General features: G+C 38.4%; 2 protein-coding genes across 2 annotated transcripts in view; both read right to left on the bottom strand.

The window, feature by feature from the left end:
* The window catches only part of LOC134679277 (titin homolog), a 96,871-nt gene extending 87,569 nt beyond the window's left edge, over nt 1-9,302 (bottom strand). Inside the window, exon 1 of the mRNA XM_063538172.1 lies at nt 9,173-9,302. Within this exon, the coding sequence (XP_063394242.1) occupies nt 9,173-9,294 (122 nt within the window). The 5' untranslated portion in view covers nt 9,295-9,302. The remainder of the gene's footprint in view (nt 1-9,172) is intronic.
* A 7,872-nt stretch (nt 9,303-17,174) lies between these two features.
* LOC134679123 (potassium/sodium hyperpolarization-activated cyclic nucleotide-gated channel 4-like) lies at nt 17,175-26,422 on the bottom strand. The gene is made up of 4 exons (XM_063537965.1): nt 26,148-26,422; nt 24,543-25,653; nt 18,103-18,273; nt 17,175-17,326 (listed from the first exon to the last, which is right to left on the bottom strand). Exons 1-4 carry the CDS (start codon nt 26,396-26,398, stop codon nt 17,183-17,185), a joined length of 1,677 nt encoding a protein of 558 aa, XP_063394035.1. The 5' UTR covers nt 26,399-26,422; the 3' UTR covers nt 17,175-17,182.
* Nucleotides 26,423-26,442: the final 20 nt, after the last annotated feature.

Here is a 26,442-nt window from a genome sequence, read left to right as displayed (position 1 = left end):
AAAAGTCGTCAGCACGGATAAATATCCGGGTCTAATTATAAGAGCAACATATACTGATCAATAACGGATCTTATGCCTTCGTAATAAGGTTGACGGTGTGTCAGTTTACTGTGTACGGTACATTAACATACGAGTATGTCATAACAACGTGTTTGAATTGAAACCGTGTCGCTGTAAAGTTTATACAGATGAGTTTGCTTGGGAATTCGTGTGGTTTTGATGGTGTTCTAGTTTACGCAGACATTAAGGGTTTACAACCGTTCTGCTAAGTACAACAGTCAAATAAATTTATTTCCGAACCATTACGTACCTTAGGTCCTTAGCATAGTGCCAATTAATATGAAAGTCGCTAGAGACCTCATATTATACCTATTCTTTGCCTCATATACATATGTAGACTATTGTCCAATTGTCACTGTAGTACAGCTGTAGTATGTCACTGTAGTAAGGTACGGAATAATAATTAGTTATATGCGATAAGACATGGTACTGAAATTAAATTCCTAGACCTGTCAACTTGATAGTGTAGGTATATAGCGAATTGTGTGCTTATTATTTATTACATATGTATATGAAGTTTAATAATCAAAATGTAGTTTTGCTACCGTTCTTTAGCATCAATATAATGCTTCTTTGAATGAAAATATATTTTTTAATACAGTTGCTCAAAAAGTGCTACTTTACGTAGCTGTTTAGCGTGCGGAAAGTTGGTTATCTCGAACTAGTGCTTTTTACTTTTCCAATTTTTTTAAATTTATACTTGTTCCAATTCACGACCTTTAAACGTCGTAATCAGCATAAAAACCTACCGTTAATGTAAGAATACGAAAAATATTACATATTTCATATTTAATTACTTACCTCTTCATCATTATAACACGTTTATTTTTTAATATTCAATATTGAAAATTCCGTTCTTAATAAGTTGACTGAATGGAACGGAATAGCTGCCAAACGCCCATAGATATAATATACTTAAAGACGACGTCTAACCGAGCTGTCACTGTTACCACTTTTGTTTAGTGTACGATTAACAATGTTTTTCTTATTTTTTCGCAACTGTATTAAAAAACGTCGTTCGATACACGTGCGGAAATGTCATTCTTCACTCGTCCCGAGTCTTGCCACTCGCCTGCGGCTCGTGGCAAGATATCTCGGTACTCGTGAAGTAATGACATACCTTCCGCACTAGCATCGAAATGTACTATTACAGTACATATGGTCCTATTTTCCCGCACTAGTGCGTAAAATATAAAATAGCACTTTTCGTGCGTATGTCAAAAGTTTAAAGGGCCATATGTACTGTAAAACGTTGTACGATACACGTGCGATTAGGTAATTTCCTCTTTTTCCGCACTTGTATCGTCAATAACTATATTGCTATCGCACGCAAAATTTCCTTATTTTATAGGGAATTTTGCGTGCGATAGCAATATAGTTATTGACATCGGATGGTCTAACAATTCCGATCCTAAAGCGATTTGTGTGTTATTTATTCTTATATACCTTTAAATGAGCAAATTATCTTGTATATTTATATATTTCGGGGATCTCGGAAACGGCTCTAACGATGTAACAATTTCGATGAAATTTGCTATATATAGGAGGTTTTCGGGGGCAAAAAATTGAGCTATGTAGGACTTATCTCCGGGAAAACGCGCATTTTTGAGTTTTTTTTATGTTTTCCGAGCAAAGCTCTGTCTCTCAGATAATATATAAAATACGTTAATGTTGTCACTACATACGCAAAATACAGTTTTTCTCACCGCTCTTTAGCTCCTTTGAGTGAAAATAGCTTGATTGCTATCGCGCGAAAATTTCTCCTCTATCGGATGGCGTAACAATTCCGATCCCGAAGCGATTTGTGTATTATTTATTACATATACACTGTATACATTATTGGCACTACATATGGCTTGGGCGGTTGCCCAGCGTTCATCGAAAGTTGCGCAAACGCGCTAGATAGCGCGCGTGATGACGAGCTTAGAAAATAGGTCAATAACCAGACTACTATCAAACGTGACCATTCTTAAGAAGAATGTGATCAATATTCACAGAATAAATAATAGTACTAGGTACAGGAGACTCACTCTCTAACAAAACGCGTCTGTTACGATCACGCCTTATGGCTAGCCACCAAAATTGGTGTGGAACGGATATATGTACTTTTAGCTACCTGTAGCAAAGCGACGAAATCGCGGAGTGAGCTACGCCTATCTTGGCCTCCAACACAAGAGCACGCCACTTTGCTCGGTCCAGCTTTCGCCGACGCCGAGCTCACGGAGATCTGCCTCCACTCTATCCGCCCAACGATATTTAGGATGACCAACAACAGGACGTCGTCCAGTTGGTCGACCCAAATAGGCCAAAATACTATTATTTATTCTGTGGCCAAGACTCATTTTGGGTCAGGTCAGCAAATTAAGTAAGTTAACTCAAACACAGTGCATCTCGCTTGCACCAATTTCAGTACGAGAAAAATTGTGTAATGTACCCGGAACCCTTGGAATGCAAGTCCGACACGCACTTGGCCGGTTTTTTTTTAAATATATTTTTAATCTCAATATATAGAGCCCTCAATGAACTATTCGTTACAGTTTCAGCTTCTGATACTTCTGTAATCATAAATAGGTATAAGTCCTTTTGTTCTCACTTTAAAAGCACTTAAGTTTACACAAGAATAATATTGTTAATTATGTACAGTCACCATCAGATATATTGGAGTGGCCAAGGTGTTCATAATATCTGAACAGTTGAACACGCACTCTAAATTCTAACGCCCTGACAATAGAGGCGCACAGGGAAACTACACACAGAACACTGGATAAACCAGACTGGGTGCAGACAGGCCAAACAAGCCATGCCTGGCATCAACGGTAAGCTCACAAGGGTCTCCTTCAATTAGGAAAGGTTCGACTCAGTATGGTAACCAGTGTCATAACAGGTCGTGGACCTTTTAACAAACATCTTTTTAAAACAGGTGTCACAGCTAGACAGTCCCCTATGCCGTGGATGGATGGAGAAGGAAGAAACAGCCTCTCAGGTGGTTGACGTGATGTTCAACTTCGTGGTGTGGCCCCATACCTACAGGGCAAAACATCTCGGATCCCCGAGAGATCTCCCCTAGGTCCTACTCAACATCAAAGGTTTGATGGGATTCTTCGAGGAGCTGGGCTGGCAGGACTAGCCTACCCCTTACCACGCAAAATAGGGCGCAGGACGTCGAGTTGCGGAAAATCGCCCGTACTACAATACAATACAATAGAGGCGGGTTCCTGTACAGGGTGATTCATGAGACGTGAGCAGGACTAATCCTGCACACTCAGTAACTGATAATTGATCGATCACAGTCGTATTTAGGTGAAACAACCACACTTTTTCCTATTTTTATTACTTTTTGGTGAAGGTAAATTTAATTATCTACAGTCATAGTCACCCTACAAGACCTAATTAATAAACATAAAACCTCTTTAACCGTAATGACAGCATTTTGATTACGAAGAAAATAAACTGTCAAATTTGAGTGAGATACGACTTTTCAAAAGTAACCAGACCTTGATGACATTTATTACTGAATCGCAATTAAAAAGGGATTGAGATAGCTGTCAATCCATATTGATTTAGACGTAAGTGTATGGAAATCTGTTATTTCTAATCCCTTTCTGATCGCGGCATGATAATAATTTGACACAGCATGTCGGTAGTTTAGTATTCTAATTTTAGAGTGACCATGCATGTCGTAAATAAATTAATAACTTTTTTTTTTCAACGCGACTAGAAAATTCACGTTAACCTCACTAATACTGATACGAAGCAGTTGCTATTAACGAAATGCGCAGTGTTAATTGCTCATGGCTCCTGAATCACCCTGTATTTGTTAGCACGTTGGCCGCTCCGTAATCGCGACTGTATTATTCGCAACTGGCATTCCTCAGCATTTTTTATTTCTGTATAAAAACATATAGGTACGAATGATAAATACGTTTGTGCCCGAGCCTTGGGCGAGCATTTATAAAAACCGGCGACCTATATTTATATGTTTCAAGGCCATTGGGCCGGTGAGCCAAAGATTTTTCACGTTGGTGGGAAAGCGTAATGCCTAGACGTCATGCTAGTCAATGAAAGTTGGAATAGTAGTATGGTCACAGAATAAAATTAAATAATAGTACTAGGTACAGAAGACACTCTCCAACAAAAAGCATCTGTTACGATCAGGACAGATATGGCCGCTAGGTGGCGACAGCGCCACGCGCGGCTTATGGCTAGCCACCAAAATTGGTGTGCAACGGATGTACTTGTAGTTATGTAGCTACCTGTTGCATAGCGACGAAATCGCGGAGTGAGCGACGCCTGATATGGTCTAGTATATACCTATAGTGATGGGCGTGACACCCTGCCCCAGAATGCATAATGGCTCCTCTACACTATAGGCCAACGCCAGCCACTCCAAGGGACGCATTTATGCGTTAGAGAGAGCAAGTGATATTGCTATCTCATTCTACCGCATGCCTGCGTCCCTTGGAGTGGTCGGCGTTGGCCCATCGTGTAGAGGAGCCATAACAGACATTGGAAAACTCATTTATTATTTGTCGTATTTTCGAGCCATAAACTCCCAAGAGAAGCGTGAAAAAGATTAGGCGTGCTGCGCGAAACTCGCGACGAGAGATATGGCCATCGCGCGGGCTTCTAGGGTTCCGTACCCAAATGGTAAAAACGGCGTCCTATTACTAAGACTACGCTGTCCGTGTGTCTGTCGTCTGTCTATCTGTCTGTCACCAGGCTGTATCTCATGAACTGTGATAGCAAAGCAGTTTTCACAGATGATGTATTTCTGTTGCCTCTATAACAACAAATATTAAAAACAGAATGTAATCAATTATTTAAGTGAGGCTCCCATACAACAAACGTGATTTTTTTCCCGTTTTCTGCGTAATAATGATACGGGGTACCGTAGAGTTTCGTTGCTTTGCCTGCGCTACCTAATTTCGCCTAGTTTGACATAAGTTGCCATTAACAAAATGTTTCTAATGTAAGCCTTACATAAAACTGCTAAATACAAAGTATTTTTTACGGGTGTCAAGATTCTTCGAACATTCTGCGGCTAACTTCAGACAGTTGTCCTTTAGTGAGGTTTTTTCGCGACGCCGACCACACGTTTTTTTAAACCAGTGTTTTAACTTCAGTTTTAAACGGTGATACGGACCCGGTAATGGTAAACTTTCTACATGATTATATCCTATAACTATTTCTTTTTCATATGAAACTATTATTTAATGGCTAGCTTACGTTTAGAAGTCACAATTGGATAAAACATTGGTGAGGGTACTTTGCGTCCATCTTGTTGCCAAATTTCGCCTACCCCTAGGGTTGACAAATTTTTTGTACCACTTTCATTGGTGGATGACATTACTTGTTCCCAAATTTAAATATTTACTTTGTTTGGTTATTTTAGTTTATGCTATATGCAAATGTTAATTTCTACCCTTACCGATTTGAATAGGTACCAAATAGGTATTTTTATGTCTCACTTTGTGTAAATAAGGTTAATTTGATGTCGATTACGATAGTAACAACAATTTTGCAACAATTAAACAATTTTGTTTAAAATAATTATTTTTTAACTTGTAAACCATTACTCCCCTTTATTTGCCATGTTGGTTAATTTTTGGCAGCCCTAGCTTCATTATAGAAAATGTATGAAAACAACTTCAAACTGTTACCAAACTTCGCCTACTACCACGTTTTTTAAATATATGCCTAATCTGGTGTACTTAAGGTTCATAGCATAATAGCACATTCCAAGGCGATACGACTTAACATGTGTAAGTTACAGAAAAGTAAGTATTAGCGGCAAGGCATGCCATAGGCGAAGATTGGGAAAAATACCCAAACATCGCCTATTGCCTTTGGGGCCATTTATTACCAACCTAACCAATGAAATTAAAAGTTTTAGTGGTGTATACTGATAGTTAGGAATACTAAAAAACGTTTTTCCCCTTAACGGATTAAAATGCTTACAAATTTGAGAGATTTTTTGGGAAAAGTGTCAAAACCCAGGCGAAGATACGAAACTCTACGGTACACTTCGTGCGAATCGTGCGCGAGTCCGACTCGCACTTGCCCAGTTGTTTACATTTTACCTCACTTTGAATATCTACGTATATAGTATATATAGTATATACATAGATTTACTATATACTATCGTATATAGTATTATACTATTACGGTTAACGGTAACTTACTAGAGACAGACCGATAAAAGTCTGCAGCAATTTTGATAGCCCACGCAGTGCGTCATTTTAAACCACAAACTTCTATGAAATGATGACGTAGAAATAACACTTGCACAACGCAGCGTATTGCTGAAGTTCATTGAATTTAATATGTAAACAAATAAACAGAACTTCTATACAGTGTATAATAGAGACTTAATAAACTGAGGGCCCGATTCGGATTTTGAAATAGACATCTATTAGATATCTTTTAGACATCACCAAGATACGATAACGATATGTTTAAGATCTAACCTGTCAAATTTGACATTTGCGCGATTCTGGATAGGGTGACCAGACGTCAGGAATTTTCCTGACATGTCAGGAATTTTAGGCATATGTCAGGAATGCGGCCGGAAAAGGGAAATGTCAGGAATTTTGGCATTTCCGTTTCCCGAAGGACAAATAAACAAAACAATAAAATGGTATACAGTACAATACACTTCACTCGGCTCTCTACCTTCTTTCAGTAACGGATATTTAATTCGTAAATCATCCGTAAAAGTACATAGTCTCGGGCGTTTGCTACTAGACGCTATGTTAAGGACACGACACGCGCACTGTTATAACGTAGAAACCGCCACCTCGCCACCCGCCGCGACCGCGACAGCTCATGTCAGGAATTTCGGCCGAAAATCAGGAATTTTGTCAGGACTTTTGAAATTTGTATCTGGTCACCCTAATTCTGGAGATACTCTTGAACGATTTCCACAGGATATGACTTTAGAGATTCAATTCACATCTAATAGATATATTACTCTATCTAATGGTAACATTCCATTTCAACCGCAGCTGCATTACTGTCAACTTTACTATGGAAATTGACAATGACAGCGACGGGTTCAGTACCGGTAGTGCAGCTGCGGTTAGAAATGGAATGTTACCATAACGTAAAAGTGACATTGGTTGCCCGAATTGCGCTGCAAAAGAGAACTAGTTGATATCTAAACTATATAACGTATCTAGAATGGATCTAGTACGTGTCGTCTCTTGTGAATATCTTGAAGCTCGAATACGGCAGTGAATGTCCCCATTGTTTGCGTCTTCGGGCGGAAATCTCTCTTATCAGTGGAACCTTTGTTGTGGTACTTCAGGTCCCGTGTTTCTATCGTTTAGCGTAGGATGACATTCCACATATCCAATTTCTTTCTCCAATGTCATTGCGTCTCACTCTCTCGTTGAGCAAAATGTGAGACAAAATACAAACACTACAATACACATTAGTAAAAGAAATTGGATAGGTGGTACCTCCCTTAGCGAATCGCTTGAGAAACCGGGTTAACAAGTATATCGGGACTGAACTGAACGTCTGTACTAAACGGATACGTCATATCACTCTGCCGTATTCGAACTTCAAGATATTCACAAGAGACGACATGTACTAGATCCATTTTAGATACGTTATAGTTTAGATATCATCAACTAGTTCTCTTTTGCAGCGCAATTCGGGCAACCAATGTCACTTTTACGTTAGATAGCGTAAGATTTCTATTAGATGTGAATTGGATCTCTAAGTCATATCATATCCTAAGCTGAAGAAATCGTTCAAGAGTATCTCCAGAATCACGTAAATGTCAAATTTGACAGGTTAGATCTTAAACATATCGTTATCGTATCTTGGTGATGTCTAAAAGATATCTAATAGAAGGGGGAGGTCTATGACGGTTCCTTCAAGTCTCTTTTAGTTGGGATAATTAAAAAAGAAATTGAAGAAATATGACGTTTTCAACTTAAAGGTACCTGCCACATTCTCGGTTGTCGATAAGGTTGATTTCAAATTGAAGCTTTATAGAAATAGCGTCTTATTGACAACCGACAATAAGTATTAACAAGTATTAAGGTGGAAAATGGCACAAAATGTGTATTTAGGTACCGTGCTTAATTACTTAAAGGTTAGGTTAAATAAATTAATGTTTTATAGTTCTAAAAAATGTCTCCAAAATTTTACGCGACCGCTACTAAATATGAATGGATTGTCAATATTGTCATTTAGGTATTTCATCATTGTACGCGAGAGATTACGTGTTCTTTTTCGTACCGATAGCAAATTCAACAGCCGATTAACTGATAGCTTAAATTCCACACACTTAAAACACATTCACTCATTCATTCATTCAGTGTCTTTGTGCAATTTAACCCTGTATGTAGGTACCTGCTAAGGACGAGTACCACAATACTGTGTGTAATCCATGTGTAAATTTGCAAAATCAAAACTATTGCAAAATAATGCTATTTTTCTTCCTTATTGCTACGGACAATGAGTAACTATTTGAAATTTGCAGATTTAAAATAATTGAAAGCGCATTTTTTTGTGTCAAAATGTGTGTGTAATTCAATTTTTGTTTTGCAAACTAGGTAATTTTGTAGCAAGTTTTAGGGATAACACAGGTTGATATATTGTTGATGTAAAGTAAAGGATAAAGGAAGGAAGAAGTCGATTTGTTTTAAAATCTTTCTTTAAAATTAAAGGTGCTAACGTCAGTACCGTCTTTACCATAAGGGCACACGGGACCATGTCCAGGGCTCCCATCCTCAGGAGGCCCCGTAGGACAGACTATAACAGCATATTTGATTACACATAATAAAAAGAAGATCATAGTAGAAAAATGTTAGTTTAATTCGCTTTTTTACTTTCCAAAAGGGCTCAAAATTCTTATGTGCCCAAGGCCCCAACATAGTTTAAGACGGCCCTGGCTAACGTTTACGCTGTACCTACCTTAAAATTGCAAGGAATTTATTACTACGCCACCAAAATGCTATAAGTCTAAACATAAAATACAAATGATGTAACAGGCATTCGCATCTAAAATCTAAACCATTAATAATGACATGACTCCACAGCTCCGAACTTCGTTAGTTACTGCCTTCACACCAACACTTTAACACTTCACTGCACGTACGATATTCTGAGCACCCAAACCACCCCGAACAACTCTTGGAGTATTAGTACCAGATACCTGGTGTATGTCGACGAGCCCCGGACGACCCGACCGGAGTCCGCCTTACAGCAGTTACTACCCATGGTAACGCATCGCGAGCTTCTGCCGCCTCGGCAGACGACAGACTGGTTTATTTTTGAAGATGCCTTGGGCTTGCGCGGACGCAGCTCGGGCTCTCGAAGAAAAAACGTCGTATGTCAACGTTTTCAGTGGACGCCTAGGACGTTTTACTAGTGAACGTTTACAGGGAACTCACGTGAAATGGAAAAGTTTGAAATGCCAATAATTTTGTGGATTCTTAAGCTGTTTATTAGCCGATGTTAGAGATAACAGGGTTAAAAGAAAAGCGTATACAACGCGTCAAAATTTTCGGTGAACGCTTAGGTCGTAGGTTTTTCTTGTGAACTTTTTAAACTAGCGTGAAATTAAAAAGTTTTAAATGCCAATAATGTAGTGGATACTTAGGCTGTTTATTGGCCGATGTTAGAGATAGTAGGCTCAAAAGGAAAGACTTGCTAAGCGTCAAAGTTTTCGGTGGACGCTTAATTACGTTGGACGTTTAATTTTTCTTGTAACCGTTTAAAGGAAACTATTAGAGTGAAATGGAAAAGATTGAAATGACAATAATGTAGTGGATACTTAGGCTGTTTATTAGCCGATGCTAGAGATAGCAGGCTCAGAGGAAAGACTTACTAAGCGTTAAAGTTTTCGGTGGACGCTTAGGACGTTTTTTTTGTAACCGTTTAAAGGAAACTAACGTGAAATAGAAAAGATTGAAATGACAATAATGTAGTAAATACTTAGGCTGTTTATTAGCCGATGCTAGAGATAGCAGGCTCAGAGGAAAGTCATGCTGAGCGTCAAAGTTTTCGGTGGACGCTTAGGACGTTTTTCTTGTAAACGTTTAAAGGAAACTAACGTGAAATTGAAAAGATTGAAATGACAATAATGTAGTAAATACTTAGGCTGTTTATTAGCCGATGCTAGAGATAGCAGGCTCAGAGGAAAGACATGCTGAGCGTCAAAGTTTTCGGTGGACGCTTAGGACGTTTTTCTTGTAAACGTTTAAAGGAAACTAACGTGAAATGGAATAGATTGAAATGGCAATAATGTAGTGGATACTTAATAGGCTGTTTATTAGCCGATGAAGGAGATATCCGGCTTCGATGAAAGACTTGCTAAGCGTCAACGTTTCCGGTGGACGCTTAGTTCGTTTTACTCGTGAAAGTTTAACGGGAACCAACGTGAAATGGAAAATATTGAAATGAAAATAATGTAGTGGATACGCTGTTTCTTAACAAAAGTGAAAAGTATACATAATTTATGTGTCCAACATATTAGGTATATATACACATATTTAAGTAGGTACAGGTATAGTCAGCCAAGAAAGTGGTCTACCACTTTTCGACTCTATCATCTGATTGATAGAGTCGAAAAGTGGTAGACCACTTCATCATTGTATCACTATGTTGCACCGTAAGGCGTACTACAATTTTTCATTTATAGACTGTGACTGCATGCTGTACAAAGTTACTATCAAATTATCAAAATCATCTAATAAAAATTCACTTACACTATAATAATATATGCTTTGTCACCTAAAAATGTAAATAACCGACCCCGATGATTATTCGCAAAAAAAATTGGCGATACACTTTTATTCCTGACTGTAGCCACGTAGGTACTGTCATGTCCGTACGTCTCATATGCATTCTCGAGAGTCGAGACCTTTATAATGAGCCTAAAGATGGGTTTGTGTTCTTCGAGGATTCCTTTGGCTATCTTCCGACTGCATTATCAGATCAGCTCCGTGTTAGCACATTATTGCAGTTGGAGTGGTACTGGTAGGTAGGTACCCCAAAATTGTACTGGTCACCAATAGATAGACAGGATAGGTTCGTTAGGTTTCTTAATGCTTAGGGGCTGTCCATAAATTACGTCATCGATTTTTGACGATTGTGGACCCCCCCTAAAATCATCCAAAAATCATGCTTCAAATCACCCCGTTTCCGCCTACGTCATGCTACCGTCATCCGATGTCCAGACCCCCCCCCCCTAATTTGAAATGACGTAATTTATGAATAGCCCCTTATTCAGGTGTGGGTCATATTTAGCTTCCAAGAATTGACCCACGCTAACAAAATAACTTACCTACATAGGGGCTGTCCATAAATTACGTCATCGATGTTTGACGATTTTTGCCCCCTCCCCCTAAAATCATCCAAACATTATGCTTCAAATGACCCCGTTTCCTCCTACGTCATGCTACCATCATCCGATGTCCAAACCCCTTAGTGACTAACAGGGCAATAAAGGCTTGTAAAAAATCGCGTTTTTTGACCATGTTAGACACGATCGAGGTTAGTGGAAGTGACGGACATAAAGCCTTAAGGCATTTTCTATCAGTGAACCAATAAGCTAAGCATTGAACACAAACAGTTGGGTGTTTACAGGTTTTTCAACAGATGGCGCTGTTTCAGTCTTACCAGCTGATGAAACTAGATGGCGCTGTCTACTACAGAACACATTTATTTTTGGTCAAACGTAAACCTTGGATGATGTCATAGTAAATTAGTTTTAGAGCGATCGATTAAGAAAGTATTATGAGCGATTATGATAAAAATTTACCTTAGGAGGAAAAGCTAAAATTATAGATCGCCTAAAGGGGCCCACTGATTAACAGTCCGCCGGACGGTATCGGCCTGTCAGTTGTTAGGAACTGTCAAAATTTTGTTCTAACCATAGACCTGTTATTTCAGTGGTTCTAACTGACAGGCCAATACCGTCCGGTGGACTGTTCATCAGTGGGCCCCTTAAAAACACAATCAGTATCCACCTTCTGAAAATAAAGGCACACTGGAATGGTCCGACTTCAATGATTTAGACTTGATTTAGAGGAAGAAATCCTGATATCACAAGGGAATTATCATTCATCATCATTTTAACCCTACCCTAGGGTTAATTTTAGCCATACATAGGTATAGGTACTTAAAATGATCCCTTTACAAGACTTTTAGAAAACATAACATAACTAATAAACTACATGCACATATGAGGGCTCCTCTACACGATGGGCCAACGCCGATCACTCCAAGGGACACAGCCATGCGGTAGAATGAGATAGCAATATCACTTGCTACCTCTAACGCATAAATGCGTCCCTTGGAGAGGCCGGCGTTGGCCCATCGTGTAGAGGAGCCATGAGAAATGAGCATGCAGTTGCTTAGATAATTAAATGGACTAGGTATTCATAAACATATATATTTTCAGTTAGGTTTTTCCCTTAAGGGGTTCATTTTACACACATCTCCCCTATAGCCGGTCACAACTTACAATAAGTCAGTAGAGAAAGGCGCAAAATTCAAATTTTCTATGGGACGATAAGGTGCATTTTTAAAATTTGCCGCTCTTTAGGGTTCCGTACCCAAAGGGTAAAACGGGACCCTATTACTAAGACTCCGCTGTCCGTCCGTCCGTCTGTCACCAGGCTGTATCTCAGGAACCGTGATAGCTAATAGACAGTTGAAATTTTCACAGATGATGTATTTCTGTTGCCGCTATAACAAATACTAAAAGGTACGGCACCCTCGGTGGGCGAGTCCGACTCGCACTTGACCGGTTTTTTCTAGTGATCAGTGGCGGATTTGCAGTCTTTGCCGCCCTAGGCCCCAGGCCCTGTAGCCGCCCCTTTCAAGGCACCCATAATATTGGCTACATTTTGAGTTATTTCTTGTTACCATCAGCGAATTTTTTGTCATAATTTGCCGCCCCTAAATATCTTGCCGCCCTAGGCCCGGGCCTACTGTGCCTAAGGGCAAATCCGCCACTGCTAGTGATGGATATGGCCTGACAGACTATATTTTTAAAATTGTTTAACTAGTCTCGTTAATTGTTTCTAGCGACGGAACGTGGAACGTGCCAGCCTTCATCTGACACTGTGGGATCATGTTCTGATGTCACTGGTTACATGGGGCATTATCTATGAAAAGGGACCTTATTGTCAATGACGCTTACGCCGCACAGCGTCGCACGGCATTGTATTTATATCGGAGCATCGTTAGTAATAGCGTAAGCGCCATCGACAATAAGGTCCCTTTTCATAGATAACGTCACATATGGCAGACTTCTAAGACCATTATACATCGTGTTATGTTTTATTTCTGTCAATTTCAAGGATGCATTCCTGAGTTTAAATACACACCGATATTCTAATTAACTCAATTTCGGAGATAATCAATAATTTATTTTTTACCACACTAGATCGAAAAGGCTTACTTTGCACTTCAAAAACTGATAGCAAAGTTGCATTTTATTCACATGTGAGGCAAAGTAATCAAATGCAAATTTTGAGTTGTTTTCTTATGTTTGCTGGTAGAATTGACTTTTAAATGATGATTTTGGATGATAAATATTTAATAACATTCATTTGGATTTGATTTGGTTTGATTTTTCTTGATATTTTCATTATATTTGCTTCGGGTAGGTGTGGTGAATAATTTTGTGTTTCATTCGTGGACAAATTTTGTTTAACCCTCGTGCTTTGAAACCCTCGCAACGCTCAAGATTCCATTTTTCGAACCACTCGCTACGCTCGTGGTTCAATTTTGGAATGTTTCACTTGTTCGGGTATCAATATTTAGCACGAGCGGTTTTTAAACAACAATTTTGCCCCCTTTTAAAACAAATAACTATTTTTTCCTAAAAGGCCTCTATATACAAGCGTGTACATTTGTCTTAGGGCCGGTTTACATATTGATTGGTGTTTAGAATGAGTTCATACATTTGCTACTAAACTTAAACTAAGTACAATATCGGTCGATCGATGTTCGAAATGACATTGACATGACATGTCACAGATTTCAATTGTTTGGTTGAGTTAAATGTAATGCCCGTATTACAGCGACGCTATTAGCGGAAGCAGTTATAAAGTTGACCCAAAAATTTTTTATTAAGCTATGAGCTTCATCACATATGTTCCTTGAGTAATTCTAAGCATTTCAAGCCTGGGAGCCAATAAGAAATGTGTGTCTACTCGGATTTGTAATGGATTCAAACTTTCAACCCCTTTTTAACCCTGTTAGGGGATGAATTTTACAAAACGCTGAAATTACTTTTCCTGTCTTTTAATAATATCCCCAAATACAAAGATTCAAGTCCCGCGTTCGAAAATTTTTTTGATATCCATACAAACTTTCAACTCCTTTTTCACCACCTTAGGGGATGAATTTTCAAAAACGCTGAAATTAGTTTTCTTGTATTTTAATAATATATCGTTTTACGAAGTTTCAAATTCCTAGCTTAAAATAAAACTTGAACCCCATACAAACTTTCATCCCCTTTTTAAACCCCTTAGGGGTTGAATTTCTCAAAATCGCTTCTTATCTCTTGTACACTTTATAAATGTAATCTAGTGTGCAAATTTCAACTTTCTATCTTTTGTAGTTTCGGCTCCGCGTAGCAAAAATCTCCAACCAAATTTTTCACCTTTTTACGTTTTTCTTGTAAAATTACTATGAAATTGAAAAAACAAATATCAGCAATGAATTCTACGTCTTTGGTTTATACGAAAATGATACCAAACTTGCCCTAGTACCCACCAGGATCAGAGTAGATTTTTTTTAAAGATGACGGATGGCGGCCGTCTTTGTACCCCACCCTCCCCCCCACTTCACGCTAGAAATGCTTAGAATTACTCAAATATCAGATGTGATGAAGCTCATAGCTTAATAAAATTTTTTTGGTTCATGTATGGCAGCGTTACATAACTGACTCCAGTATATATGCTACATTTAATTACTTTTTAATCAAATATCATTTTTGAAGACCTATCCATAGATACCCCACACGTATGAGACACAGACTGGACAAGGACAAGGACTGTGTCAAAGTACGAAATGATACGGAAATTATATTCCTTGACCGTTTAAGATGTTTTAAACGCTCACAAAACCTTTTAGAACACACAGACGACGCGACAAGTGTCTTACCAACCGACTTATTTATACCGGGCACATGTAAAAACAAATAAACAGTCCCACTGACAACACAAGCCACTGACGACCGTATGAAACGTGAATAAGATTCATAATTCATTGACGTAGCCGAGCAATGCTTGAATTTAGAATCATGGTTGAAAAGCACTTTCTATCGCTCAAAAACAGTACTTATACTACGAACGTGTATAAAAAACGTTACATTTCACAATGTTAACGTAAATTGAAATGAATTGTGCATTTATTATAAACGAAAAGTCGTCAAAGCATGTTTTAAATCGTTAAAACATTAAAAATGAAGATAAAAACATAAAAAAACACATTCGAAATACGTTTAATAAAACGCCTAACCTCCAAATTACACTCGCACTATCAAATGTCACAATCAAAATAATGTATACAGTATACACGCCTCAGGAATTCGGGATCTATATTTACCTACCATTCGTACTGGAACGGCGGCGTCCCGGCCAGGGGTATAAGGAGGGTCGCGGTGCCTCCGGGGGCCACGGTAAGGGCCGGCGAGTCTCCGCCGAACGCCGGGGGCTCCATAGGGCTCCGTCGGGCTCCGTTACCGTCCGGGCCGCGCGCGGACGCCCGTGTGCGCAGCACACGTCAGACGAACGGTTTCTCTAAAAATAATCGGGAAAGGAGTACGAATATTTTGCTAATTCGTACGTAGTAAGTATGGAACAGCTGGGCTCGTGGGTGTGACGTCAGATTTAAAAGTTTAGTGTTTTTGTTGCTACAGACATTTAGATAATAAAGACTACTGGAATGGCATTCGGACTTACGAGATTCTAAATTGCTGCTTTTACTTCCTAGTTCCCACAGTTGAAGTATGTAGGGTCATTACGCTAGTTTTCGTCCACTTGACGAGATTTGAATATAAACCTTCATTGCTGCGCTGGATTTATTGCAATAATTATATCTACATTAAAATTATATTTCGCAAGTAGCAAATTATAAATGAAATGTATTATTTGCTAATCCGTCAAGTGAACGGAAACTGACACCGGACGGTAAACTGACGCAATTACCCTACCTTACGTTAGTATAATTATTTGAATGTTAGTATACAGGCCGGGTGTCCCTAGACATTGGGCAAAGCCTCTATAAAATACAAACCTATTCCTAGCTCTTAGTCCAATAGGTTTTCCTGTCAATCCCTAGAATTGTGTCAAATCTTTGTTGTTTTTTTTTTTGCTATTTTATGACCTGGGCTTTATTTAACCAAATCTCATGGAAGACAGAACAAAACTAGAGACAGGTATAACCTCTGCTGGTGCCATCTATTGGTACATTTGACACTTGCTTTGAAGTCCGTCGTCATCGAAGAACGTCGTCTCCGTCGTCGTCGTATTGAACTAGGGAGTGCTCCTGGTACCGGTTTTCTATACAAACACAGTACCGGAACCGGGAATTCCCGGTTCTCGCCATACAAACTCAGTAGGTACCGGGAACATTCCCTAGATTGAATCCTAAGGCCCGTAAGTTAGTGTAATTTCCATGATTTGCAACGAGATGGCGTTGTTCTGTTACAGCGTAATGGCTCCTCTACACGATGGGCCAGCGCCGGCCACTCCAAGGGACTCAGCCATGCGGTAGAATGAGATAGTAATATCACTTGCTCTCTCTAACGCATAAATGCGTCCCTTGGAGTGGCCGGCGCTGGCCCATCGTGTAGAGGAGCCATAATACTTATCCTCTCAACTCCCAGGAGTAGAGGCCCCGGGGAAGGAGGGACCCTTGTGTGACTGGTTAGTACTTAAAGGGAAAAATCCGTTTTCCCACCGCTTACGCTGGCCATATCTTTTATGCCTTTCACAAAAAATACCGGTAATTATTTAATTTTGTATTTATATCCTAATTATGAGATGAATTCATTTTCATTACATAACATCTTACTTTAAAAGAACATTTCAAACTTAGAAACAGTGATTGAATTGAATATAATCAAAACTAAGGTAAATATCGGTTACGTTTCAGATGAAATACCGGTTTCTTCACCATGACGGCTATCCGGTACGTTGGTTAATAAGAACTCCATTCGCAACGAACAGAAGAGGTCTGGATATGCTGCCATCATTTTACGGAAAAGTATTTTATCCAATAACAAAACCTGAAAAGAAAAGGGCTAGGGAGGCTAAACGGACTGAACTACGTCAGGATTTCTTCCTGAACGCTTAATAGTAAATTTATGTCACATATTGTTGGTACGTGATAAAAATATTACCCCTGTGAAGTGATCGTGAAGATCTCTCCATTTTTTTTAATTGAAGAGATGATTTGTTAACATATGTCTATGAGACAAATAATTCAAAGTGAAAGAAAAGGACACTGCGATAATCATAATTATAATCTACAAAAACGGTTATTATGTATGAAAATTGTTACCGGTACCGGCCTCTCGCAGTAATATTGTTGTAATGTAAAGTTAAAGTTAGACCAAGAAAAATCTGTAACGTTTTGATAGCATACGCTACGCACTACGCAGTGCAACTGTTATTTTTACGTCAGTTTCATAGAAGTTTGACGTGCAATCAAAATCGTTGCAGTATTATCTTGGTCTAACTTTAAATTTAAAGTCGCATAATCTTCGGTGTAGACAAAAATATATATCCATATTAACCACTGTAAAACTGAGTATCAATCAAGTGCATTTTCTTTGGGAGTTCTAAATAGTAGTAATAGAGTCTGATCAGCGAGTCGTGGCACAAAAAGAAACGCGGGAATTTCAATAAAAACCGCACCTGGCAATAAAATTAAATGACAGCTTATTTGATAGTAAAAAAAGTTGCCATATAAAGAATTTTATATGTGACACGACTCGCTGGGCAGACTCTATAAAGATCACGTTGGATTGAAATCGTAAAAAATGGCAGTAGGTACACCAACCGTGCTAGGTGTAACAGCAACGACAGTGTTCGATGGCGTCTCCCGATCGATGACCAGCGCCGTTTCTCCGTAGTAGTCACCATCCACGAGGTGACCAGTTTCTTCTTGTTTAGCGTACACTGCCAGCAGCCCTACTTCCACTATCACCAGTCCATCGCGCGAGTTCTGTGTCTGTATAAGAAAAGCGCCATTTGACTAAGCACACCATGTTAATAAATTTGAAGGTGACAAAAAGAAGTTACATTAAGGGCCATTTGCACCATTCCACTATACCGGGGTTATCAGGATAAACCAGTAGTTCGCATGGTTTCCAGTACATTTGACACTGGGTTAACGGTTTGACCACTTAACCCCGGGTTAGTGGAATGGTGCAAGTGGCCGTAAGAGTGATGGAATGTACGAATACAGTAAATAATAGAGGAGATATCACACCGCCTTGTGGAACGCCAGCCAACGTACACCGAGAAGAGTAAGAGTCAAAATTAATCATTTGCCAACTACCCACTAAATAACTTCGAAACCAGTCAATCGTTGTAGCAGACATGTTTAGGGAGCTTAAGAAAGTGAGCAAGTGTTAAAGGCGTTACTAAAATCCAAGAGAGTGACCGGTAAACTTATTCTCGTTCATATTAGATAAAGCGAATATTTGAGGAAATAATCGCCTCGAAAGAAACAAAATGTACGTGAGGATTTTTTTTTTGGTGGCAACCCTATGATGTGGGATGTTGTTGGAAAGGTCTTTCAAAATGAATAGGGGTTCTAGTAGAACATTTTTTGATAAAGTGGATATTTTCGGAAATAATCGCTTTGAAAGAAACAAAATGTGAGTGACAATTTTTTTATCGATTCAGCCTTATAGTGTGGGATGTCGTTGGATAGGTCTTTCAAAATAAATAAGGGTCTTTAAACAACATTTCTTGATAAAGTGAATCATTTCGAAAATAATCGACTAATCGTTTAGAAAGAAAAAAAAAGTTTTACCTTCTAACTTTTGAACCATCTGTCCAAAAAATATGAAAAAAATTATGAAAATATTGCTTAAAAAACTCAATCAAATAAAATTAAAACAAACTTGATCAGTTAAGCCGTTTATGAGTTATCGCTAAAAGTCTTCCCTTCTTATTTTAATTAAAAGCTTGGCAACCCTTATTTGTGACCGGATTTTCGCAGGCAACCTTATACCATTGTATTTGCAATAAAATTACCATCATTTTGATGTATAATTCAAGCGTCAGACAGATGAGTGCAATTATCGATATAAAATCACCTCTTTAAACACGGCAACCCCATAATAGTGACCGGAAAAAGATAGGCAACCTAGTTGATTTATGTTGTACAAGTTGTATACTTTCCATTGAAACTTATTTCGTTCGTCAGACAAATCGGTGAAATTTGCCGAAAAAAAATTTTTTTTTTAATTAAAAAAAAAATAGCCTTTACCTAATTTCTTTAGGCAACCCTATTTATTTATGTTCTGGAACATATTTTCTTTCATATTTTCATAGTTTCATCCGTCAGACAGATTGGTGAAGGTCCCAATATATGGGGGATCTCCTACATTCCTGGTCAGGCTTTAATTGGTTGCTGACTTAAGACTCGCAGCATAAATCAGGCTGTTGTAGAATGTGGTTGCATGGTGTGTATGAATTGAGTAACTAAATAATATAATTACCTAATAGTAAAGTATAAGCAATATAATTACCTAATTACTTCGAGCAACACGGAAGGGAGGCGGCATTCGCACTATTTCCCCTCTGCCGAGGTACAAGATTAGCGCGTCAATAAAATCTAGCGCGGGTAATAAAACTAGTTGCACTTGGATTTTTCACTAGACTGAGTCCAGATGCGCGCGTGAACACTGCTGCACAAAAATGCCTGTTTGCTCGGTTTTTTGTTATAAAAAGAGGTCGGGGACATCAAATTTACAAAAAGAAAGTGTTACATTTCACATGTAATATTCTTTTTTACATATCATACGTTAAATTACATTTAAATACAATTATTATATTTTAGTCTCAAGTAATTGTTGGATTTATCGATTTTACTCGCTCAGTACAAATTGCGGATCGGTCGAGCGACAAATCCGACTTCTCATCTCTCAGAATACAATGACATACTTCAAAGAAAATGTGTTAGTGTACGTGTTGTGACACTAGTCACTCGTCCGTACACAAAAAGAGATCGAGGTTTGCAAGATTTGTCTTTGACGTGTGTCATTTTCTATGTATTTGTGTCGTCATTACAGAGGGCCTACCGCAAACCACGTTCGACGTGTTGCCTCCCTGTCACACTCACGTATGAATTTACAAGTGCCATAGAGAGGCAACACGTCGAACGTGGTTCGCGGTAGGGCCTTTGATTGGATTTTGTATGTAAGTGTGTGAGAAGTGCGACTGTGTGCACCTTCCCCCCGCGAAAAATGGCAGAATGATTTGTACGGTGAGATATCGTTTGGGCCCCTCCCTTCCGATGTGTCGGAAGCCGGTGTTGCTCGAAGCCTAATTGGGTAGGTAAAGTTTTTTGAAGATAGGCAAATTATATTTTTTCCCGATAGTATTCATTATAGCGATCACGGAAATGCAGCTCTTTTATTTTTATATCATTTTATTGATTAAATATAATTTTTTAAATGATCGATATGACGTTTGTGATGTGAAATGGCAGATTCCAGTAATTAATACCTTGGCGCGTAGTAAATGGGACAGGATAGAAAAAAAATCGATGTCAACTGTCAGTGTCATTCTTGGAAAATAACTTGCAAATAATTGGAAAATAATGGTCGGACGAAACATTTGTGTTTTCTTGTAATTGGATGTCGGTGTGATTTCTAGAATAAGTATTTTTAACGTCCCTAGCACGATCAACACGGATATTTTGATAATGATAACGATTGCTTTCGACTACTTGGCACAGGCCGCGTAGCCAAGATGCCAATCGCTAACGCTCCGTAGCGATCGAAAAGCAACTGTCACTGTCACACTAATGGGGAAGAGTGATAGAGATACATAATGCTTTTCGTTGTCGAAGCGATAGCGATTGTAACCTTGGCTAGGCGGCCTGCTTCTTGGAGAACATTTTCATTAACGCCTCCACCACGACTCTTGGACTGCTACACGAGTCATTTTGGATCTCAGTATCAACACAATAGATGGAGACGATCCCGGAAACGTTCGAATGGAAATAGAATATTACAGAGATGAACTCAAAGTGCGTCGTACCGTCTTGTAGGAAGTACAGACGTTACTTTCCAAATTCAGCGTATTTGAGCACACCAAAGTCTTTAACAGCGATTCGGTGCCAAGCTTTGAAGATATATTGGCCAAAATGGTAACTTATACGTTTGTGAGGACTATATAAACGTGATTGTTGTATTATACATACATAATGATTAAGATTGTAATAGTCTTATAACTAGGTCGTTATTGGCTATTATATATGGGCTCGGCAAGGTGTTCACAATATCTGAACACGCACGCCCTGATAATAGAGGCGTGTTCAGATATTTATGAGCACCCTAGCTGCACCAAATATATCTGATGGCGACTGTACTTTAGAAAACTTATAATATAAATCCAAAATAATATAATATAAATCCAGTAAATTTCGTTTCGTTTTATTATAAAATCCACAAATTATTATCCTTAAGCATTAACATTACAACAGTATATAGAATCACGCTGTGTGGCGTGCCCTTGAAGAGAGTTCAGAGGTTCAAATATGGTCAATATGGATAAGTATGTCTGTAGGGTAAATGTGCTTCACGTTGGGGCCTGTTTACATATTGATTAGTGTTGATTGCGGGTTTAATACATTTGCCACTATACACAAGTAGCAAGTGTATCAACTCTCAAAAATACTACATTTTTGCTTCCATTGAGGTATACATAGTAAGCACTATTCTCAAATTATGTGAGGAAATAAAACAAATTCAATTTAGTAAAGCGTATTTAATAGGGGTAAAGTGACGCGAATACAATTAAAAAAACAACGCATATTCTTAGTTTATATTAAATGTAGATGGCTTTTTAGTTTTCACTTGGTCACAGAAATACGCTAAAAACCACTTTCAGAGTAGGTGTTTCTTGCGTTTTGGCTGTCCTTCTTGTGTCCTTCCACAGCATGAGCATGTCGTAAGTCCTGTTGTATTTGTCCCAGGACTTAGCAGCAAGCTAGTTATTCATTATTAAGTTTGCTTCTGCTTTCAAATGAGGCGGTGCATGCCGTCTATTCCAGGTCGTTTTCGTCACTTGAACTCATTTTGTTTATTACGAGTATTAAAATAACAAGCGGTAACTTATTGAGTATTGCACAACGAATAAACTTTGCCGCCTTTTATTTGCATATTTTTTAAAATTATATTACCATAGATACAAAGCATACGGTACGCGCATGCGTCAATCCGCGCGCACCGCGCAGCGCCCTTTCGCGGTGCTAAAGCGGTATCCAGACGGGACTGATCAAATCGGTCGATTTGATCAGAAATGAAATTGGCGTCAATCTCCAATTTTAGATTTATGGTGATATTAGACCCATTTAAATTGAAAAAATGCCCCATAACGAAAATACTAGCCTCACAAATTGGTGTTCTTGTGTCCGCACCTCATTTTATTGGTCATTATCGGCGGTTGAATTCGGCGAGCCAAATTGGCGTTTGCGTCCGTACGTCCCGATTCGATCGGGCAATTTAATCAGATTGGCGAAAAATTTACTAATCTGGATACGCCTTAAGCAACATCGAGTTCACGATAATTTGACATATAATAATAATAGATTTTTAGCATAAGTTGCATTTCATAAAACTTAACCCAAATCATTTGTACATTTTCAAGTCAAAGATAAAGACATGTTGGTTTTAAAATTTTAATAAGTATAGACCATAACATTGTCATGATCTTGTAACATTGTTAAAATAAGAGAGTCTCCCATTTTCATTTTATTCCCATTACATTTTTTATAAAATGTCTTTAGATTCTCGGGATATCTTGGTCCTAATTCGATTGCTCTTTTTTATGGAAATAATTATATCCTTCAGATTCACAGGATGCTCGGAGAGGCTTAGCCGAATAACACTGCAAGGAAGTATGTCATGGCTCAATGGTTCTAATTAGCCATCAGTATAATACCGCCAATGAATGTTTACATCCACCTGAAAATAAGAACAACATTCATAAAATGAGGATAACCACACAAAACTAACAGATGGTTGAAATTGTTAGAAAAAATTAGACCGATTTCTTGTTTACGAACTTAACAGCTCATGGCAATTTAATAATAAAAATCAAAACACAAGTGAAGAAAGTTTTATGTACCTATGTATTTCACGGATACGTACTCCTGTACGGCCATTGCTCCTCTAATTCAACGGCATTGTGCCTATCACTGTTATGATAATACATAATTTCAAATTTGTAGAATCTGCTCGCAATCTCGTATGAACTCGCTTATTTTTCTTGCAAAACTCTGTCCAAGGGTCAGCGTAGGGGCCGTCGTGTAGGGGTGGGGAAGAAAACGTTGTCCAATAATTTATGCAGTGCCAAGTTATCGAAAGTAAATTCAATCTTTGTCCAAATACGCGCAGATGTCGTGGGGAATCAGAAGTCCGTGGGTCGTGCTGAGGTCGCCGAAAATCTCAATGATAACACTAATAGCAATTCGCAAGGTAACATGAGGCTTGTCCGTTATTTTTCGGGAATGAGAGCTACAGCTGACACTGACAGTTGACATCGTTTTTTTTTCTATCCCGTCCCATTTACTACGCGCCAAGGAATTAATTACTGGAATCTGCCATTTCACCTCACAAACGTCATATCGATCATTTAAAAAATTATATTTAATCAATAAAATGATATAAAAATAAAAGAGCTGCATTTCCGTGATCGCTATAATGAATACTATCGGGAAAAAATATAATTTGCCTATCTTCAAAAAACTTTACCTACCCAATTATATGCTTATACACGGTGTAACAAGAGGAAACCGAATAATTTTAACCACGCATTTCTGAGGTCAAAAGAAGTAAAAAATTTAATATGAGTTTAGGTCAATTTCGCCAAAAAAAAATTTTTTTTGTTTTGTTTTTTCCATTTTTTGAATGTACTTGTACATAAAAAATAAATGTTATTGGTAAACATGTCACTTAAAATTGATTTTCACATTTTTTTTTCGTAGAAACTACTTTTTGCAAAGTGTTACTTGTCACTTTTTGACATCTATCAATAAGAATATTTAGACTACGTTCCATAGCAGCAACATCACCAATTCACCATCAAAAAGGCCTTTTACACTAGGTAACAATAAAAACTTGTTTTTTTTTAATTAATAATATCTCTAAAACTAGGCGAATATCAAAAATGTTTATAGGACATTTTTGTCTCTAAATATGATCAGGAATACGCTGTTAAAATTATTCGGTTTACTCATGTTACACCGTGTATACTTACACTGGTCACTAGATCATTACACAAGTATATTTCAGGTTGCAGCAGATCCACAATTTTAGCAATAACTTCTGGTGGCCATTCGGAAAAACAGGGAATCTTTACAACATAGTTCTCAAAACAGCTCATTTTGATCTCTGACGTCAATTCACTCGGTAACGCTTTAAACAGGAAGTTTTTCTTCTCTAAAATGTTCAAACTTGACATCTTATAATCATAATACTTGACGACTTTATCATGGATAGTGTCAGGAAGACCCCTTATTTTTAAGACATTAAAAGTTTGCGTTCGGGCCACATGTAGACGGTCGTTCAAAGAATTTTCTCTTGTCACGCAGTTATATAAAACAATTCCAGCCCAGAAGTGAAATATAGAGGCTACCCAGTAACTTATTATAGCTGAAATGCGGTCGGCGGACTCCACGTTAGGTAACAGTCCATATCCGAAGAGAAAGAAAATCTTGCACACTCTGGATAACCTCATGTAGTAAAACGCTGATTCATTTCTAACCAGTCCGGGCTCAGAATGATGCTTGACCAACAACAAATTACCGATAAAAGTATTTAATTTCATTGACCCTGTTACGATTCCGTGAATCACATTGTATGCGTTAGTCAACGTTATTATTTCATAAATCACCACAAGTCCAACAACAATTATTCTCATAAACTTGAAGGCAACCGTAATTGCAAAATTACCACTATCTTTCGCCCAGTATTTAGATGCTTGGAACAGTCTAGCTATATGAAACAGGCTTACAATCTTAAGTGCACAGGTAAATAAGTTGGCTCTGGAGTACGCTTTTACTATTATATCCTTTCCAATCTTAAGGAACATGAGGCTCTGAACTGGTATCGCATTCATAGCATGGAGAAAAATGTCCGTCGAAAGATAATTTAATAATATATCGTGGGAATTCATAATCACTCGTCTACTTCTTTGGACCACGTAACCAGTTTTTGCATTGACATAAAGGTCCAATATGAATACAATGTCGATAACGACCAACAAATAGTGGAAGAATATATGAGTGTCGTGTACGACGCTACTGTTGAAATGAAACATTATCATGCGTATAAGGAGCAGATGAAGAATTAGGCAGTCCCAAAAGTTCCTAAAGAAAAACAAACATATTAATAAGTAGGTAAGTATGTATATACCTACGTTCAATAATGGCTGGGTCTACACAACGAGCCGCCTCACGAGGAAATTGCCGCGTGAAGCAGCTCGGTTGGTGGAGAATTGCCTCGCCCGAGGTAATGCGGCCGAGGCACGTCTACACAGACCGAGCTGCTTCGCGCGGCAATTTTCTCCCAAGGCGACTCATCCTGTGTGGACCCGGCAAAATCATTCATGATTGACTACGTTTTACTATATCTACATTTTTAGTGTTCCGTACAAAACTTTGTTCACGGAACACTTATGGGATCACTTCGGTCTTGTTTGTTAAGGAGGTTCTTAGTTTGACCCGTATGTTTGTAAGTATGTATGTTCACTATGTAAGAATGTACGGACAAACAGTCCGCGATTATCTTGCGTTTGGCTGAACCGAATTTGGAGGTTTTAGTATACATATATAGAGTTGAGCTTATTACTTTTATTAAGTACCTGAATTTACTAAAAGGATGGATACAGCTACGTGCATGGTGAAACTGAGCAGTCCTCGCCATCATCATCGCGTACGAACTCATATAGTAACGTTTGGCTCGGTTATCTCCATACGACAACAAAAATAAATCGTACCACCACCTCTGAAATCGCCCATAAAACCCTCCTTCCTGTACGCGGGAATTAATAACATCGTACTCAATCGGCACCGATTTAAAACGCGATCTAACAAAATTTTCAGGTCTAAACATAATTTAAAATTACAATTTTTGACTTTGCCGCTTGACAGCAAAAC

This window comes from Cydia fagiglandana, chromosome Z, assembly GCF_963556715.1.
Source record: "Cydia fagiglandana chromosome Z, ilCydFagi1.1, whole genome shotgun sequence".
Taxonomy (NCBI): Eukaryota; Metazoa; Arthropoda; class Insecta; order Lepidoptera; family Tortricidae; genus Cydia; species Cydia fagiglandana.
The sequence above is the reverse complement of the archived record's forward strand: the minus strand, read 5'-3'. Positions and strand labels throughout refer to the sequence as shown.